A 20,247-nucleotide genomic window follows, 5' to 3' on the forward strand; every position below is an offset into this window, starting at 1 on the left:
TGTAAGGGAGACCACATGACTGCATAATGAGGGCCTCCCACTCCCACTACCATTGAGTCCCTGTTGCAACCACCAAACACTAATGGCTAGCTTGTGGTGGTCAACTTGGCAAGGTTTAAAGCATGTTATAAGAATGGCCAATTAAATCCACGCCTCATGTTTTAGATATCAATTATTCCATTGGGTAATAATTTGACAAACAGATAGATGGCCCATAACTTCTTCCTCCCTAGAATGGATAAATTAGAGCTACCTAACCATTGGGACCAAGTTCCTTAATGTGCTTGTCATTAATTATTCCCCCCGACCCCTACTAAAAAGAGAGCAGATTCAATCATCTTAATAGTTTTATGATCCTGGTACACGTTATAGGTTCAAATCATAATAAGCATAGGCTAAAGTATTCAAAATATGGTCCTATTGCTAATAGAGTTGGTGAAAAGGCACATATCTAGCTCAAAAAGCTCACAATTATCCAGTACGGCTTTAACTTCTTTCTCCTTGAGCACTATATCTCATTTGGTATGGATCAGAATGCAGAGTTCATAGATCACACAGAAATTTAATCATGAGACTATTTGTAAATGGCAGTGGTGGTGACATAATGAAAGCTTATTCTATAAAAACAACTGAACCATTACTTCTTTTGGAAGATGCTAATTAGAACTCAAAAACACAATTGTAGAACCAAAAAACCGGAGTGGGAAGATTTCATGGATGGGATTCATATTCAGAGTTCACAAAACTCATCTATGAAGGGCTAGCAATAGATTTCTATATGAATAGGTTGTCTTTGTTTTGTGCAAAGCCAACTGATTAAAGACCAAATCTAGAGTATCATCAATCATTCTAATGTTAGCCACTTCTAGAAAGTATAGCACATCAATCATTCTAATGAGCATTTATGTATGCATGCAGAGTCAGCCCATCTACGCTAAAAGAGAATATGAAAGCATAAAAGTTCCATTACATGAACAAAGCCCTTCAAAACCATGAAAAAAGTAAATAGAAATCAAATGATAAGCTCTTGCATTATCTGTCACGTAATGTTTCTACTACTACAAAGTTACAAACAACTCTTTAGAGGAAAAAAGAAAAGGAAAAAAGACGGGCATGAGAATAGTTCAGAAAGGAAGAAAAACAAGGCTAACAATACGTACCATGCAAGTGGCAATTCGCATGGCTTTACTCCAAAAGCTACCTACAAAAATGTCTGGGTGTAAGATATAAATGAAGCAAGGCAAATCATCCCAATTGGTATGCCAATGTTCTGTTTCGCTTCCCATAGACACCATGATTATACAGAAACTACCATTAAGAAGACTGATAATGTTGATAATGTGGATAATGATATTTTCAAGCAGTAAAAAGCAATCAACCATGATACTCCACATTTCTTTCTCAGGAATACACCCATTATTTACCATCCCATCCAGAATTCTAGAAGTTTTATGAAGATCTCTTTTGTTACAGAAGCATTTAAATAAAAAATAGAAAGTATAAACAGTGACATTAATACCACATGTCTGGACACTAAGATACAGCTGAAATGCTCGATGCGAATCGTTGATAGTGCAAAGACCATGAATTACTCTGTTATGAGTCCTGACATGAAGGCTCCATGTTAATCTATTAGGTGTGATCCCACAAATGACCATCTCATCCAAGAAGTTTGCAGCTTCTTGAAATCTACTAATATCACAGAGGCCACTCATTACTTTCACATATAACTGATCATGTTGGGCGTCAAGCGTTTTTGTACCATCAGCTCCAAGAGGTCTCTAGCTTGCAAAGAATGGCCAGCCTTGCAAAATCCATCCATTAGGGTACTGTAAGTAAATACATTAGGTGCAATACCCTTGCCCATCATATCTTTAAGTACTTGCATTGCTTCATCCACATTGTTCAACCGACACAAACCATGTATCATCGATGTATAAGTAACAACAGAAGGTGAGCAACCTTTTGTCTCCATCTCTCACAATAATTCCTTTGCTTTAACAATGCTTCCCAATCTACATAACCCATTTATCAGAGTTCCATATGTATATGAATCAGGTTCACACCCATGATTGGACATGTCACGAAATATGTACATTGCGCTATCCTTGGTTCCACTATTCTTGCAAAGGGCTTTGATTAGAACATTAATAGAGGCTTACAGTGTAGGGAATGCCCATTTTTCTCATATACCTTATAAAATCTAAAAGCCAATTTTAATTGATTTTCTTCAACAAGAATGGCAAACACGCTTGCAATGGAAATCCTGCATTTTGTGGAAAACTCTAGTGGAATCCAATGGCTTATGGATACAACCATAAGCCCGACAAATAGAGAGAAATATATCCTCAGTGACATCAAAATTCTCTTCCTTCATCCTGTCAAGAAGTGTTTCTGCTAACCTGAACTGGTTGCCAGAAACCATCTTACTAATCATGAGCCTAAAAGTATTGATATCGTGCTTAAAACCATTTGTATACTCGGCTGTTGCAGAGTCAAATGTGAGAAGTGCCTTGTTTATGTCTCGTTCCGCTCTTATTAGCTGTTCAACATGAGAAGGTGCGACTGTTTTTGCACATTTAAACATAGCTTGACTCCCATTCTTCCTCTCTTCCTTCAAGCATCAGACTTTCTAACTTCCGATTGAACCTGAAGCATATGATTTTTGTTCAATATTTTTCAATCATATGAAAAAATATAATCATAGAGCATAAGAACTCTTGGAAAGTTTGAAATTCAATAAAAGATGCCAACAAATACATCAAACCAACGATTCATATCACCACCATCGTAGTGTTTTAGAGAAGACAAAATGCATTGTTACAAAACTGAAGAATCGTAGATAGTTCATTAGCATTTCACAACAGATCAAGTTTTTTGACAATTAATGAAGGAAACATTTGCTACTAAAAGCACTAAAATAAATGGGAAAGATTATAAGTAGTTAAACATAATAGGATAAATTTCTTTAGTTCTCATAATAACTGGATGGAAACTCGCACTTTTTGACACTAGATATGAATGTTCTATTGAATTAAAAGCACAGGGGGTGTCTTTCCACTGCCAATATCTCAGAAGTCATATTAGCCTGCCAAAGACTAACCGATCATTTCACTGTTGAGTGAGTCTACCTGTCTTGGTTTTCACTTCTAAAGAACATTTTCTAATACAGACATTGATATGTTAGCTTCACTTCTTTACATAATTCAAAGGGTCGGACTTTATCTTGGCATAGCAATGGTCCAAGTGAAGCATTTGAGCCTTCTAGTATTTTCTAACGTAAGCTTTAATTGATTTCGTCCCAATTTCCATCTCCCTATTTTTCTCTCAACATTGGAAGTCGGCTAGTGATGGGCTTAGGCTGTTACAAATGATATCAGAGCCACTGGGTGGTGTGCCAACGAGGACGGTGGGTCGTCCTAAGGGGTGGATTGTGAGATCCTACATTGGTTGGAGAGAAGGACGAATCATTTCTCGTAAAGATGTGAAAACCTCTCCCTAGTATACGAGTTTTAAAACTTTTGAGAGAAAGCCTAGAACGAAAAGCCCAAAAAGAACAATATATTCCGGGTTGGGCTGTTACACTTTCAACCCGCAAACAAGTGGGTTCTTTCCTTGATTTGCTGCACTTGGGAGGATTAATACCTTTAAATACAATCAAATGCCTCTACCTTTGTCCTTGGCCCCAACTGATGTATTTTGCCCTTGGGTTGTTTGTTTCTGGCTTTGCTTTGTTAATCTATTGGTCATCTACCACTATTATAAACAGCAAACTTAAGCCAGGTAAATTATCTATTTCTGTAAGATTTTGACAACTTAGCTTAAAGTATTCTTGAATCCTCGCACACTTTCCCATTACAGCATAAGCCCCACATAACAATCGGAGTAAGGAATGGTCCAAATCGGCCACACAGAAACTAGAGTCAGAATCTATTTTCTTCATCCACAGTACCTAGTGAACAATCTGAAAAAGAATCCTCCCCCAGATTTCATCTACTATTTTGTACATTCCATATACCAATTTTCAATAAAGAATGGGGCGTACCTGTCGACGGAGAGCAGACTAAAATGTAGTCGCAGACGAGGACGGCACGGATTTGAACTCTTGAACGGCGTTTGGTTCAAGTGAAGTGAGAGATTGATGGGTTTAGTAATCAAACTCGAGCTAGCTTCGGGTTGGGCTCCCAAAAAGGCTTCTTATACATCATCATCATTAAGATTTTCATCGTCCAACGTCTCTTCTCAAATAAAGTACGTCTATTCTTAATCGAGATTCGACTTCTTTCTCTTTTGAGTCTTTGTTAGATATTTGAGAATTTACCGATCTATTGACATTACTAAGTTTAGGCATACCCTTTAGTACCAGCTCTGGCTTTGAGATAGTATTATAATTTAATATTTTTCTAATTTAAATTTCATAACTTTTAATTAAAAAATTTATTAAAAAAACTTTATTTATTAATCAAAGATTATTTAAAAAACAAAATTTTAAAATAATAATATTACATAAAAAATTATAATTTTAATAACATTTATAAAAAATAAATAATTAATATTGATTATTATTATTATTATTATTATTTATAGAGGAAATGATTTGCAGGGTGGCTCGACGTTGCAGAAGAGTTTTTGTGTGAAAGCTCTGCATAAATGGCGGCTCATCCCATTAAGATCTTGTATCTCTTTCCCGCCTTATTCTTACCTCTCTTCGCTGTTTGCGAAATCGCTTCGTTCGCTCGTTCAAGTAACGATGTGTTGATCGATGATTTGCTGGAAATCAAGCTCAGGATCTCTCGCTTAGGTGCATATTGTTTACTGTTTTCATTTCACATGACATTGAGAGGTTTTTAATTCTTCATATGATTTAGCTAATTCTAGTGTCTGTCAATCTAGACTTTAGGCGTTGCATTTATTACGTAAGTTTTCTGTGGTGTCGCTATCTTTTACTTAATAAAATCGAATGCAGAATCCGTTCTGGAGGGAAGCAAGCAAAATTTAACCGAGAAAGGCAATGAAATTTTGGCGCAGGAAAGGTTAATTGAGGCTATGTCTCATAAGATTCAATACTTGGAGTCTGCTCTATTTGATATGAAGGTTTGATTCGTGCATTATAATCAAGAAAGTGTTGCTTCATCTGTGCATTTTCAGAGATTCATTCTGTCTCTTGTTTTTTGATATTTTTCGTACATCAGAATATGTTTGATGTGTTCAATTACAGACTTTGGAGTGGGCTATTAGCCATTCACACGTCCGAATTTACTAAATGATTGCAAAATATTGTCTGATTATAGGTTAAGTTTTCTGTTTCAACAATTGCTTGTCAATAGGGAGAAAATTTACAGTCAGACATCACCTGAATCTTTAATTCTTTGAGGAAATGTCGAAATTTAGTATTGAGACTGATATTAGTTTAGTTATTTTGCAGAGGAAAACATTAAGTCACGATGAAAGGATTGCTTCTCTGGAGGATGAGGTTTCTTTCTACTTTTTCCTATTTAATTTTTTTATTTGAAAAGTTGCATCGGGAGATTTTCTGGTCCAGGAAACAGTTATCTGGTAAATTTTGTTGAGTTACTTTCAAAGGTTCAATTGATCCGTGTAGTTGGCTTGGGCATGTTAGGTACGACTTCTCTGGGCTGTATTAAGAAAGAACAACTTTGATATTCATCTTTTGGAAGTCAAGGTACATGAAGCTGAGGAAAAACTTGAAGAGGTTACCTCACAAGTTGAGAAGGTATAAATTTAGACTAGGGGTTTTTTTACTTTTCATAGCAGACATCGTTTGAATGTTTCGCGCAACATGCTCACATATTTGTCATGGAAAATGTATAAAACTAAGACAAATATTTTATTATTATGTTCCATGTTTATGTGACACAATATATATAATTTTTTTTTTTTTTTGGCCTATACACTGTGGTATCTAGTAGATTCCCTTGTCATGCAATGATAATTGTAGATTTAGCCAGACACTTTCGTTTGCCTAGCGTGTCCTTGTCTGATACGAGTTGGCACTTGGACACTCCTAACACTTTTTTGGATACATCTTAGACACTTATTAGCACAAAAGATGTATTAGACACTAGTTTTACAAAGCCAATATAGGTCAACATTTATTAGACACGTATCAAACTCTTGTTAACTATACTCTATAGTTTGAGAGTGAAATACATCAAACTCATATTTTTCAGCATATAAATTTGTGAACTTTGAATTTCTTTGTGTAGAAATGACTTGTCCTTGCCATGTCCGTGTGCTAAATTTTAAAAAATAACGTGTCAATTTGAATGCATGCTTCTTAAATTGAAGACAATAAAAAATGAGAAATCCTTCGACATCCTACATTTTTGAAGTTTTTCATGTTTTCCTACCATTAGTTCACGATTTACCTAACGGAAGAAATGCGGGGGATGCACTTGTAAATGTTCTGGACTCTGATTGAGAATGAGTTCATTTCTCTTTATAATTAACATATCTTCTCCTCAATCAACTTATATCCATGGATAAAATGTCTCTTTATGCAAACATTCCTTTGTTAGTGTGCTTACTTTGTGACCATTTTATTTTCCAGATGTCTAGCATAGTATCTGAACAGTGGATTCATATTCGGCATCTAGAGCAGGCCCTTGAAATAACAAAAGTATGTGTTACGGGAGTGGGATCAATGATTGAAAATTTTATTGTTGAGCTGTTGTGCTGGTGTATAAACTAACTTTATTGGCGTGTGACTAGATAAATGCTTTGAAGGTCCGCCAGCAAGTTGCCCTAACCAGATGCACCTTTTTAAAGGTAATTTTTTGACAAGCCTGGTCGAACATTTTCTTGTCATTCACTCTGGCTCACCCGTGCATTATTTGTTGGCTGCACCTTCATAGAGTGCTGCACTATAAGTTATAGCCAATGTTAGAATCAAATAACGTTAACCATTTTAGATTTTTTCCAAATAATTTCACTTGTAAGCTTTATCAAATGTTTAATTTTGTTTATAGTTGGTCAACACACGTTTTATCAATCAACTTCAGAAGGCCCTACAGACATTGAACTATCATCTGTTCAGCAAAGTGCCTACCTTGAGTTCCATGGTTACAGGAGCCATCCAATACTTCCAAGGAGTCTATGAAGAAGCCACAAAGTATCACCATGAGGTATGTGTTTGTGAACGGAAAGATTAAAGTCAATCTAATAACTTCTGCAAAGACATGGGAACGAAACCAATGGCCCACCGTATAATTCTTTTAGAATTTTTTACCTCCATCCCTTGATCTTTGACATTTGTATATCATACGGGAATATAATTGTTTCAGCTGAATATGCATTGCCAATCTCAGCTATATCTCTTCGTCATAATGACTATAAAGTTTGAATATTCATATCTGCAGTTACAAAGACTGATTAAACAAGAAATGGAAAGAAGGGACTATGCAGCATATCTTGTAAACAGGGAAGTTATTTTCTTTCTGGTAAGCTGCAAAAATCTCGATGCTTCATCTTGAATCTCTTGCCTGTTTTTCTGCGTACTTGCATAATCTAATCATGTTTTTTTATGGATTTTTAGGCGTCTGCTATAGTTACCTTCCCAATTTTTGGTGCTTGGATGTTCCTTTCTTCATGGTTTTCCAGGTGAAAGGGTTATCCGTGAGAAAAGAGGGCTAGGTTATACTCGAGAACCTTTTTTTTTCATGACTATCCTGATAGTTTCGCTTAGCCTGGAGATCAGTTTTCCAATATTAGATGTGAATTCCTTCATGAACAAGTCTGTATATAGTTGCAACTTTTAGCATTCAAATGAAATATTCATACTGTGTTAAAAGTCAAGTTTTTTGTTGCATAACACTTCATATAAATATACATGAAAAAGAAAATGCTGGATAACAGAACTGATGAGTATCAATTCCCACAAAATGCATAGATTTATAATGGGGGACTATATAGTTGGGCAACCAGATATGAAAGAAAGCTGTGGCACCAGAAATTCTCACCCCCAAAAAATTGTTCCAAAAAATGCTTAATACAGCAGAGATTTACATTCTAAAAATACTGTTTGTTTCACTATGAAATAAGAATGGTGTTTTGTGGCTGACTATATAGGAATAATATACAAAACACATTTACATCAGAAAAATAGTTGTCTACTCACTGCTTAGTTTTCTCTTTATCAGATCATAGAATCCTCTGACAATATGGTTAACAATGAGTATTTCACTTTGATAGAGATCCGGGCACCTTCAACACAAAGCTTGGCTCCAGTGACCACCCAGTATCCAGGTGAGTTCTCAGGGCCACGCACCATTTCTTTCGTATCGATGATGTTCAACATTTTCATTGCTCTCACAGTCAAAGGCGGACCATCGGGATAAACAGCCGAGTTCAATTCAATTTTTGGTTGCGCTTCTGGCTGCTGCAGCCCTGTACTAAACCTTGTGCTGATAAAGGTGGATATGAGTCCAGATTTTCGGGATGACGTTGAAGGTCCTTCCCATTCTGATCGACGAATCATTGCTGATGCCACCGTCGAAAACCCAAGCCTCAGGAACAATACCTTTCTCATTCCAATAACCTTAACTTCAAACCAAGCCTTTGTGACGATAGAAGCAGTGTCGTCATCAATTAGTGAACCATTGTACTGCACTGGAGCAGTGCAGACATGTGAAAATATGCTCCATTTAACTGGTTGGAAGTAGCCCTTCTCCTCTGGCTCGTCAATGGGTCCATAACTCAGATCATCTGAGAGTTGGAGAGTCTTGGGAAGAGTTGATAGATGCTGAAGATGAATTGCAAGATGGTCACTTTTCTTTCCTTCCAGAAACAACCGAACTCCCGTTACTGGACGACTGTTCGAATCAACCTGCAGTTGCAAAATTGTGATTATCACGTGTTCAATCTCGGCATCGCCATTTTGACAAATCCGTCTTCAAGTCAGAAGATTACCTTAGTAGTATTTACATACAGCTTGGGGCCCATCAAAGTGAACTTCAGAGATGGAGAGGCTTGTTTCCTATGCCGAGTAGCAAGAGGAAGATCGGCGTACACCGGTGCCCATTGTCGAGGCAGCTGAAATTCCAGAAACTGCTGAAGCTCCTCAATTGGAGGTTTATCTGCACAAATTTTCAATGATCAAAATCTATCACTAATGGTAAATTCAATGTGAATTAGAACTCTTGCTGGCTTGAATCTGGTGTCAACATTTTAATGGCTTCTCAAGTACTAAGGCAATGCTGATCTCCATATTTCAGTTTCTTATTACAGGTACAGGCGAAGTTTTTAGGACAAAAATTACCCAAGACCATTGAAAAATAGGCCATTGGCCATAGATAGACAAAAGTTAACAGCAAGACTGGGATACTTGCATCTTAGGTACAGGTTCACCGCATGGCTTAGAAATCCATTGCCTCGGACGCCATTCATGAGCGATGTTATTGGCACGAAGGACATCAAAATAACATTCGGCGATTGAGATACGGTCGAGAGCCATTGATTATGACTTTGACCAACATCAACGCCTCCCCTCCTAACATAAATTGTCATCAACTCCTGCATCCATTCAATTAAATAAGTCAGTTCTTGTTTAATAGGTAGTATTCTACTCGAACAATGAATAACTAGATCTCGAGACACTTACATCACCCTTTGAGTGAGTGATAATTGGCGGTTTGATAGAGGCAGCAAATGCATGACGAAGCTGCCATGGCATAGAATATTCGTCCTGAAAATTGAAACGTAAGATCCTAATTATCGATATAATCAGGTATGACAAGTGATTTTGGCCGTTTTAAAATTACTTCCAAACATGTTCAAAGACAACTGGTATATCGACCTTACCAATACGAAAAAAAATATAACAAGTTTCAAGGAAAGAACGTGAATCTATGGAATGGTGATAGCGATTAATGTTCTTGAGTATGTACCTTAATTTTTGCAGCAGCAGAATTTGACATGAAGCCTCCATTTGCATCTTCAGAAAATCTTTCATCTGCTAATTGCTTCAACTTCTTCTGCACTTCAGTTTGTTCTATGTTGGATTCTCGTAATTGCCTCATAAAAATGACATCTTTTCCTCCCATTTTTACACCCACAACCACATGAGTACCATAGTTCTCAATGAACCTAAAATCAAGTTAGTATCAGTTGGCAGAAACAAAATCAGATGTAACATGTCAAATGCGCTAACATTTGTCTAATGACGTTGGAAATACAAACTAAGTCTCGCACGGGCTAAACAAGGGAAAGATCAAGGGTATATGAGCGTGAGCAACCTTCTCCGTTGCTATGAAATCTTTTTTGGGAAACCAAAAGCAAAACCACAAAGGCTTATGTAACAGCTCAAGCGCACTGCTAACAGATATTCTCCGTTTTTGCCCATTATGTATCGCTGTCAGCCTTACGATTTTTAAAACACGTTTGTTAGGGAGAGGTTTCCACACCCTTATAAGGAATATTTCGTTCCCCTCTCCAACGAACGTAGGATTTCACAATCCACCCACTTGGGGGCCAGCGTCATCGCTGGCACACCGCCCGGTGTCTGTCTTTGATACCATTTCTAACGGTTCAAGCCCACTGCTAGCAGATATTGTCCACTTTGGCCGTTTACGTATCGTCATCAGCCTCACGGGTTTTAAAACGCGCTTGCTAGGGAGAGGTTTCCACACCCCTATAAGAAATGTTTTGTTCCCTTCTACAACTGAGATGAGATCTCACAATCCAACCCTCTTGAGGGTAACACACCCCCTGGTGTTTGGCCTGATATCATTAGTAACGATCCAAGCCCACCGCTAACCGAAATTGTCCGCTTAGGCCCGTTACGTATCGCCGTCAACCTCACAGCTTTAAAACACTTCTATTAGGGAAAGGTTTTCACATCATTATAAAAAATGTTTCGTTTCCCTCTCCAACTGATGTAAGATCTCATACCTGCCTAACTAGATCATATCATTACTCAAATATGTCAAAGTAGATCTCCCGAAGAAGTATATTTTACATATGGTGTCCCAAACGTGATCATTTTGTCCTTAAATCATTCTGAGGTATCAACAATTATCACTCTATCAACGACAAAAGATTACCACAAAGAACTTCAGAAAAAATCAGTGCAGATATTCCACTTCAGACAGACAAACAAAGAAAAAAAAAACCAAAAAAGGAACATACTTAGCAAGCGCAGCAGGGTCCCATGAAGAAGGCACCTCCCGTTTGACTTGCTCAGAGAGAGTTATATGAGATCTTTCCAACTCAATGTTATACAGAGTAATGAAACAGCCATCAAATCCAAGACTTTTGGAGGAACCTGCATCGTTCTGCCAGCAGCCCTTTAATCCAAACATACTGTTGAAAAACGCCGACGGAATTTTCCCCGACAAAGACAATTGCTGATTAAACAGCTCCGACATCTGTTTTCCACCCAAAAAAACATAAACCCAGTTGGATTATCAAGCCAAGATAGCAAATTTAAATGAAATTAAACTGACCCAGATGAAAAAAATGAGAATTCCAAGCTAAAAACGCTAAAAATCGGTTTTGAACTTGACCTGGTTGAAGGAGATGACATCCGACCGGAACCTAGTACGCTCGCCTTTATCGCACTTGATCGAATTCGAGACATTAGGGACGACAACACCGGCAGGGAGTACGAGGTCCTTGGTTCGTGTCAAATCGATGTCGATTAATTTCGACCCGGATGGACCCGGCTTGCAAGACGATAATCGCAAATCGTTACAGAGATCGAACCCAAATCCGATGACCGAAACCGCTTTCTCCGCCGCGGACTGAGGATCGAACCGGTTGACGTTGAAAGACATTGCTCCGATGAAGAAGAAGGCGATTCAAGGGTCGGATGGAGAAAAAAACTGAAAATGTTCGGTGGGTTTTGGGGGCTGATGTTTTCAAAGGCTTTTGCAGAGTTTTGAATTCCAAGTTTTGACCGAAAAATAGAAAAGAAAAGAAAGAGAAGCGGTGGGAGAGGCACTAATGAATTGTTTAATTGGAAGAAAAAGAAGAAGAAGTCTGAGTTATAACCAAACATTGACTTCCGACAGTAGTTATTGGGACAGAGGAAGAAACAGAGTGGGTGGCTGAACATGGCGGCGGTTGCTGTCAATACGCGTACGGCCTCCATCATGTTTTCGAAGGACTTTTGACTGTTCGGCTTCTCTGTAAATTTCTTCACCATTTACAAGTCAAACCCCAATCCTATAAATCGGCAAAAAATCGGTAAAAATCGAAAATCTTTACTTATTTGTTAAGTTTGTTTGTTTATGTTAGATCCCACAATCTTATATTGGTTAGAGAGGAGAACTAAACCTCATTTATAAATATGTGGAAACTTTTTCCCTACTAGACACGTTTTAAAAATCTTGAGGAAAATCGAGTGGTGGAGCTTGGACTGTTACAAAAGATATCAGAGTCAGACACCGAGAGATGTGTTAGTGAGGATGTTGTTCCCCCTAAGTGGAGTAGACATGAGGCGGTATGCGAGTAAGGACGCTAGGTCCTGAAGGAAGGTGGATTTGATGGGGGTCCCACATCAATTAGAGAAAGGAACGAGTGCCACCAAGACGTTAGACCCTGAAAGGGGGTGAATTGTGAGATCTCACAATCCCACATTAGGTGGGGAGGAGAACGAAACATCCTTTTATAAGGGTGTGGAAACCTTTCTCTAGCAAACGCGTTTTAAAAAACTTGAAGGTGGTGTGCTAGTAAGGACGTTGGGCACTGGACCCCAAAGGAGGTTGAATTTGGCGGGGTCCCACATCGATTAGAGAAAGAAACGAGTGTCAATGAGGACGCTGAGCCCTAAAAAGAGTAGATTGTGAGATCCCATAATCCTATATTAGTTAGGGAAGAAAACAAGACACCATTTATAAGAGTGTGGAAACCAAGGGGAAGCCCGTGAGATCCTAGAATCCCACATTAGTTGAGGAAGAGAACGAGACACCACTTACAAGGGTGTGGAAACTGAGGAGAAGCCCCGAAAGAAAGGGAAAGCGGACTATTTTAAAATAAATAAGTTGAAATCTTAATGCCTATTTCACAATTTTTAAATTAATCATGCTATGAATTAGCTACTTAATTTTGGTGCAAATTATGGAAGGAAGAGTGCACGCAAAGGAATCTAAGTGTCATCTAATTTAAAATTCATTTGAGAAACATAAAATTTGATGTCACAAAAATATTAATATAAGAATCTTAGGTTATAATATATGTTATATGATCCTATACGATCTCGGGTTGGGTCCCCTTTTAAATGTAGTTCCAAAAAAGAGTCAACGAAACCTTAAAATGGTTATATACTACTCTTTTTTTAATTTAAGACGGTAAACTCTTTCTTAGAAGGATTTGAACTCACCTAACACCTAATGGTTGAGGTTGACCAATACGTGTTTTTCGAGGTCGACCAAGCTAAATTAGCTGCAATATAGCTCGAACTAGAAGAACCACATGATAAAATAATAAAGAATAAGGAAGACTAGCTCTTTGGCCTAATAGAAAATCGAAGGTCAACTAAAGTGTGACAAGTAAAATTGGTTGAGTCAGATCCAAGGATTCTTGACGAGGGATGAGGACAACGTCATGACCATACCTCGACTACAAAACTCAGGTAGTTCGATACAATGAACTTTGTTTGGTTGATATAACTCATGGGACGTAATTAAATTTCGAGCACGTTTGAGTCAAACCAAGTCATCTAATATGATTTTCCAAGCATGATAAGATTTGGTGTCACTTCCTTATCCTTGTCAATGCATGATGTGGACTATTAGGGGTAACTAACTAATCCTAGTAGTGAATTTGCCTTGATTGATAGGATTCTCACGTGCATTGAGAATTTGACCTAGGTTGCTCTCGACATGGTAGTATCTCGAGATTAGAACTTGACTAGATCTGATTATGCAAGAATCGAGCATGAAAACAAACAAAAACTTCTCTGACAAGTCCCTTAAGTTGCAAACCAACCAACAAGATGAGCGAGTGGCCACATGGATACCTAGTACCAACAAGATGAACTGAGATGAGTCGAGTGATGATGCATCACATTCAAAAGAGGCCCCAATTGGGCTAGCCACAAAACCCAAGGAACCAACTTAGGTGAACACCCCAAAACTTTCAAAAAGGCCCACACAAAACTCAAATGGTTAGTCCAGTGTCCGATAATTTATTCAAAATTTTGTTTTTCGATTAATTTTTAAAACATCTAATTAAGATTTATCACTGAGTTTCAATAAATATTTTAAAAATTATTTTTAAGAATGGTTAGAAAATAAATAATCTCGATTAGGGTTTTTTTTTAACACCTTTATAATAAAATAGAAATAATATTTTCGAAAATTATTATTTTTAGTCGCATCAAAGAGTTAAAGAGTGATTATTCATTATAATTAAAAAAAAAAGTTTATTCAAAGTTTCACACACCATATTATGTCTTTCTTGGTTGTTTCATAAATTTGAATTAATTAATTAGGTCTATTTATTTATTTCACTCGCTTTTTTTTTTTTTTTATGTCTAATTTTCTGATAGTCAACGGCCTCTTTCACGTGTTTGACTATTTGCTCTCATGCAAATGTGAACGCCCAATTAATTTTATTTTCATTTCAGAATATATAAAATATAATTTAAAATTATTTTGTTTTTTTGGTTCCAAATTTCTGTACTTGCGGCCGCCGAAAAAAATACAATAAAATTATAAAATGGACAAAAAAAAAAAAAAAAAAAAAAAAAAAAAAAAAAAAAAAAAAAAAAAAAGCTAAGCTTCCTTTCCTAATTTAGAGATTCAAACCCTTTTATCACAATTTAAATCAAAAAAATTATCTAAGGAAATAATATTTAAAAATCAAATGTCTTTATAGATATTACCAGAAAATAATTTTACTATAATAATTTAATTTTTATTGATATAAATTAAATTTTAGATTTTTTAATTTATTTGGTAATAAATCCTAATAATTATATTTAAATAAATAATTTTAATGAAATTATATGAATTTTTAATTATAAATATTTAATTCCATTTAAACTTAGAGAATTATCATTATAGTAATTATAATTAATCCACGTGTTAAATATTTTTATTGGTTAGAGAATAAATTTAAATTAGGTTTAAAGTATTAAAAAAACCATAGATGTCAAAATTAATATATTAATAAAAAAAATGTTATGAATTAAAATTTAAAAAAAGTCAATATTATAAAAATATTATTTTCAAATTTAATTATTATACTTTTATAAATTTTAATTAATTAAAATTATTATTATTATTATTCAATTCATTATTAAAATTATTCTCACAAATGAAATATTATAAATTAAAAATTGATAATTGAAAAATAAAACCAAAATTATGAAGTTAGAAAGGACATGAAGGGTTATTTGAAGCTTTTAAAAAGATAAATTAAAAATAAATAAATAAATAAATTGGTACGTGTGAAAACTGAAATGTGAGACATTAATGGGGCGGCTGTGTCTGGCTGCTTTGTTTCCATTTTCTAAACGTGTGCCCATTATGCCTTCTTCCTCCGACACACCTTTTTCTTATTAACAGGGCTTTTCTCAATTTTTATTTTATTTTATAATTATAATTATAATAATAATAATAATAAAATCAAATACCACGTAAACGATTCCAAGCACACAAAACGGTAAGTCTGGTTGTGGTTTATGTCGTTCCACTGTGCTACTTGTTAGATGATGAAAGTCACACATCGGCTAATTTATGAAATAATCCTCAGTTTATAAACAATGAATGCTCTCTCTGTTGGTGTGAGACCTTTTGAGGAAGCCTAGAGCAAAACCATGAAAGCTTATGCTAAAAATGTACAATATCATACTATTGTGGAGAGTCGTGCTCGTCTAACACTACTCACCGACAGAAACGAAAGGTGATCCTTCTTAGTATAGATAATAACTTTTATTTAAGTCTTTCTTAATTATCATATCAGTCTCATTTTATGGTGCCTCCTTTACGACAAAAATGGAAGACCCATCAAAAGTCTGTCATGTGGTCCCTCCCATTTTTTATATCTCAGTATATGCTTTCATATTAAAAATTTAACTTTAAAATTTTAATTCAATGCTAATAAATAAATAAATGTTTTACACATTATCATTTTATTTTTTTTGTTTGAATAAATAATATTTTCAACCAATCCATTCAAAAATCTTTCTTTCTAAAATCTGTTCGTTTTCTAAAACCTTCTTTCAAACCGAGACTAGAGGCTCGATCATACGTCGTTTGGCCGTAGGCGACGCAAGAACAAATTGGCTTAGCTCACTTGTCGTTGGAAAGTGAGTGCCGCACAATCGCTAGTCGGCTGCCTTTAAAAGCGCTCTCTTTTAAATATATATATATACAGTAAAAAAACAAAATATTATGAGAAAGTGACCAGATAATCTAAACAAAAGCTAGGGCATGAAAACGTGGGAAAATTCAAAATATTTTAAAAAATATATGATTTTAAAAAAAAAACATATATATATATATATATATATATATATATATATATATATTATAAAACAGGAACACTTTTACAATTCTATTATTAAAGTTAGTTAATTAATATAGTTATTTTCATATCTATTTTTTGTTTTTTGTTTTCTTATAAGAATATAAAAAGTATAATTTAAGGATTGAAGTAAATAAAATAATATTGTTAATTGATTTCGTAAAGAATTTCACAAATTGTTATAAAGTATTAAAAATAATCATAAAATCCAAATAAAACAGAAAATAATACATTTTATAATAATTTAGTTACCAATAATTTAATGGTTGCCGCCACTCAGTTATTGACGCCTAAACCCATAAACGTGTTTAACAATGCTTAATAACATAATCAATTTGATTAATTAACGTCTTGTCCCTCCTTTTTATTCCTAAAATTAGATTATGCTTTTTCCTACGTTAATTTATTTTATTTTTTACTAAAATTATATTTCATTTCGGTTCCGTGCTTGGAAATTGATTTATACAATGACTTTACTTTTGATTTATCTGTCTAGTACTATCAACGACTCTCTAGAGACCAAGATTTTTACAATGACTTCACTTTTGGTGCTAAGTACTTATTTATTTGACACGTGAGGATGTCAATAAGTGATAGAAACAAAGAACATCTACAATGATGTGATATTATCCACTTTAAGCATAAGCTATCGTAACTTTAATTTTGGTTTTCCAAAAGGCTTTATACTAATTATTTATCCGTATTGCACTATCTAGACGACTCATTTCTCTAGATCACCACGGATCTTCACTATGACTCCACTTTCAAAACTCATTACTTGCTTGTTTGACATTTGAGGATTCTATTGACATGACTAAGTGAATATAAGATCATGTCTCTAATACTCTTGGTAGAACAACGAATCTCTGTAATTGTATGACATAATCAAAATATATATCTTACTTATATACTCGTGATTGTTAGGCGAACACGACTCTCCACAATGGTATTATATTGTCCACTTTGAGCATAAGCTCTCATGACTTTGTTTTGGGCTTCCCCAAGCTCCAACAGAGAGAGTATTCCTTAATTATAAACCCATGATCATTCCCTAAATTACCCGATGTGGGACTTTCATCATCCAACACCTTCCCTTAATCGAGGTTCGACTCCTTTGGAGTCTTAGTCATTTTTTACTGCCTTCAAGAAGATTTGGCTCCTTTTCTTTTGGAGTTATTTGTTCGATATTTGAGGATTTACTAATCTATTGGTACGACTAAGTTTAGGGCATGACTCTAATACCATGTTAGACGAACACGACTCTCCACAATGGTATGATATTGTCTACTTTGAGCATAAGCTCTCATGGCTTTCCTTTGAGGTTTCCCAAAAGGCCTCACCCCCGATAGAGAGATTATTCCTTGATTATAAAGTCACGATCATTCCCTAAATTAGCCGATATAGAACTTTCATCATCCGGCCATTATTATTAACGGTCGTGATAATAGAAAAAAAAGGGAATGTGAACATAATTGAGGAGAAATTGAGATGTTTTTGTTGAGGAGTGGGAAAGGTGCGGTGATGTAGAAGGTGGATGGTAGAGTGATGGGGTGAGAGTAGCAGAACCCATGGTAGGATGACGTGGCGTGAGGTTACGAGGATGTCCATTAGCGACGAATAAGGAAACAGAAACACGCGTCAATGCTTGGTCGGTACTCCCTTGTGTGGGACCCACCAAGCGCCTCAAATTCCATCCAAAACGCGGGGGCCTCAATTACAACGCAACCAAACAAAACGCCACTTCCTTTTACAAAAATTATTTTTTAATACAAATAAATAAACGTGTCATATTTACAATTTCGTCCTACGTTTCTCATCTTAATCCCCAAATTACCCCTCTCATCGCCTCCATGGTTTGCATGGGATTCCTCTTTTGAATATCAACCGTTGGATAACGCGACAAAATAAACCAGATGATGTTTGATCTGAATGACGTGGTCGGCTTACTACATGCCACGTAGCATGTGGACACCATTCCCAGCAGTCAAAATCTCTCCTTTTCCTTTTCACTCTCCGCCATCTCTCTCTCTCTCTCTCTCTCTCTCTCTCTCTCCAATCCATCACTCCGATTTCCGCTTCTATAAATACCCAAATCCTTCCCTTTCCAATTTCATCTTTCAACAAAGCAAATCAATACCATCGCCATTTTCTCCATCAACTACGTAATCTATGGCGCCAAGGGACAATCTTAAGGCGGCGGCGGTGGTGGTTGCCGGCAGCAAGGACAAGGAGGTGCATTTTAGAGGCGTCAGGAAGAGGCCGTGGGGAAGATACGCCGCAGAGATTAGAGATCCAGCAAAGAAAACCCGTGTTTGGTTAGGCACATTTGACACGGCGGAGGAGGCGGCGAGGGCTTACGACGCCGCCGCTCGCCAATTCCGCGGCGCTAAGGCTAAAACTAATTTCCCCTTTACCGTTGCTGTTAATGATCTTAATCTCAGTCCTAGCCGGAGTAGTACCGTTGAATCCTCTAGCCGTGACCCAATTCTTGACCTGAATCATGACGCCGTCGGATCTAGACCGGCGTTTCCGTTCAATCATCCTCAATTCGGAGGTGGGATTTTTCCGCCGCCGAATCATCTCCTGTTCTTCGATCATCCCATTTTTAGTATTCAAAATCATCAATCGGGTGTGATTTTTGATCGCCACCGGCAGAAGGTAGTGGCGAGTGGCGGAGTTCAGAGTGACTCTGATTCATCCTCTGTTATTGATCTGAACCAAAACGACCACCACAAATCAAGACCGGTAGTTCTAGATCTCGATCTCAATTTCCCACCACCGGAATCCGCTTAGGCTTTACGACGGCGATGAATTATCGGAACGGCCTTTTTTTAATCTCCATGTAAATTAATACACGTGTAGCAGAGGAATATAATATAGGTTCTTAATTTGAAAATGTCTCTTTGCTTTCCCCGTAATTGGTCGAGAAAAGCTCAGGCAGCCCAGATCGCCGGCGCCGGAAAAAGGACACGTCGGAGGGGAGTGGTGGGATCTAGTGAAATGGAGGGGAAGAGCAGAAAAACACGAATTTGGTGTGTGGTTTAACGTAGTACTCTGTTCTTTCCAATCTCTGTGTTCTGTTCTTCTTCACTCACAGCTTCGGAAATGGCGGATTTCTGTTTATATGGATAGCCAATGCCAAACGATTTTGATTTTACTGTTTTTCAGTTTCATTTGTGTGTGCTCATCTTCACAATTTGGATTATCTCATCGATGATCATCTGAAGATAAAAAAATTTATTTGAGATTTGATTCGAGCATCAAATTATGCAACTTAAATTACACGTAGTTGTTATTGCTTGCATCATATATAACAGAAATTTCAATATTTCAAATTTTATTCTAAAAAATCTCTTTCGAAATCTCTATGTCCTCGTTTTCTAAATTTTTCTTCCTTAATCGGGGCCAGAGTCTCGAGAATAGTCATATGGCCGTAGGCGATGCAAGAACGAATTGACTTAACTTATTTGTTGCTGGGAAGTGAGTAACGACAAGTACGTGGTCATCAAAAGTGCGATTGTGACAAGTGGTATCAGACAATAACAGCTACATGACTTTATATAGCTTAAAATATTTTAAGAGTTCTAACATTTACACTACTATGTCTCGAAGATGATGAGAAAGTATATCGAGCACGAGGATGACTAGATCAGTGATTCAGAATGTTCAAATCACATGATGGTGCAATGGAAGCAGGGTGACGCTTAGACAAGAAAGCATTACCAGACTTGGATTTAGAGAACGAAACATTACTAG

At 36.4% G+C, this 20,247-nt stretch overlaps 3 protein-coding genes and 1 pseudogene across 5 annotated transcripts; 2 read left to right on the forward strand and 2 right to left on the reverse strand.

The window, feature by feature from the left end:
- Positions 1-1,115: 1,115 nt before the first annotated feature.
- On the reverse strand, positions 1,116-2,658 carry LOC111490119 (annotated as a pseudogene).
- A 1,945-nt stretch (positions 2,659-4,603) lies between these two features.
- Positions 4,604-8,389, forward strand: LOC111490160. 3 transcript variants are annotated; one of them, XR_002719496.1, is made up of 11 exons: positions 4,604-4,801; positions 4,967-5,094; positions 5,426-5,473; positions 5,621-5,734; positions 6,572-6,640; positions 6,733-6,789; positions 6,990-7,145; positions 7,380-7,460; positions 7,556-7,653; positions 8,212-8,265; positions 8,335-8,389. XR_002719496.1 is itself a non-coding variant. In XM_023138672.1 (10 exons), exons 1-9 carry the CDS (start codon positions 4,651-4,653, stop codon positions 7,622-7,624), a joined length of 873 nt encoding a protein of 290 aa, XP_022994440.1. In that variant the 5' UTR covers positions 4,604-4,650; the 3' UTR covers positions 7,625-7,628; positions 8,212-8,351. The 3 variants fall into 3 exon arrangements, 2 of the variants coding, with proteins under 2 accessions (XP_022994440.1, XP_022994438.1); XM_023138672.1 differs by having other exon boundaries at positions 7,556-7,628; positions 8,212-8,351; XM_023138670.1 differs by lacking the exon at positions 8,335-8,389 and having other exon boundaries at positions 8,212-8,295.
- LOC111490102 (MACPF domain-containing protein NSL1) lies at positions 7,961-12,071 on the reverse strand. Its single transcript, XM_023138588.1, has 7 exons — positions 11,523-12,071; positions 11,146-11,384; positions 9,906-10,104; positions 9,620-9,703; positions 9,348-9,531; positions 8,929-9,095; positions 7,961-8,845 (listed from the first exon to the last, which is right to left on the reverse strand). Exons 1-7 carry the CDS (start codon positions 11,790-11,792, stop codon positions 8,156-8,158), a joined length of 1,833 nt encoding a protein of 610 aa, XP_022994356.1. The 5' UTR covers positions 11,793-12,071; the 3' UTR covers positions 7,961-8,155.
- Positions 12,072-18,596: 6,525 nt separating this feature from the next.
- On the forward strand, positions 18,597-19,773 carry LOC111490184 (ethylene-responsive transcription factor 11-like). Its single transcript, XM_023138705.1, has one exon. It carries the CDS (start codon positions 18,661-18,663, stop codon positions 19,282-19,284), a length of 624 nt encoding a protein of 207 aa, XP_022994473.1. The 5' UTR covers positions 18,597-18,660; the 3' UTR covers positions 19,285-19,773.
- Positions 19,774-20,247: the final 474 nt, after the last annotated feature.

Source organism: Cucurbita maxima, unplaced genomic scaffold (genome assembly GCF_002738345.1).
Source record: "Cucurbita maxima cultivar Rimu unplaced genomic scaffold, Cmax_1.0 Cma_Scf00015, whole genome shotgun sequence".
In the NCBI taxonomy this organism is placed as follows: Eukaryota; Viridiplantae; Streptophyta; class Magnoliopsida; order Cucurbitales; family Cucurbitaceae; genus Cucurbita; species Cucurbita maxima.

What these genes read in the sequence shown, in the direction of transcription:
- LOC111490184 (XM_023138705.1), top strand. Translation starts at nt 18,661, where the DNA reads ATGGCGCCAAGGGACAATCTTAAGGCGGCGGCGGTGGTGGTTGCCGGC.
- LOC111490160 (XM_023138672.1), top strand. Translation starts at nt 4,651, where the DNA reads ATGGCGGCTCATCCCATTAAGATCTTGTATCTCTTTCCCGCCTTATTC. An exon ending in GCTCAGGATCTCTCGCTTAG is followed by an intron (nt 4,802 to 4,966) that starts GTGCATATTGTT and finishes AATCGAATGCAG; the next exon opens with AATCCGTTCTGGAGGGAAGC. An exon ending in TTACCTCACAAGTTGAGAAG is followed by an intron (nt 5,735 to 6,571) that starts GTATAAATTTAG and finishes TTTATTTTCCAG; the next exon opens with ATGTCTAGCATAGTATCTGA.
- LOC111490102 (XM_023138588.1), bottom strand. Translation starts at nt 11,792, where the DNA reads ATGTCTTTCAACGTCAACCGGTTCGATCCTCAGTCCGCGGCGGAGAAA. An exon ending in ATGTCATCTCCTTCAACCAG is followed by an intron (nt 11,385 to 11,522) that starts GTCAAGTTCAAA and finishes GGTGGAAAACAG; the next exon opens with ATGTCGGAGCTGTTTAATCA. An exon ending in GACCCTGCTGCGCTTGCTAA is followed by an intron (nt 10,105 to 11,145) that starts GTATGTTCCTTT and finishes ACTTGATTTTAG; the next exon opens with GTTCATTGAGAACTATGGTA.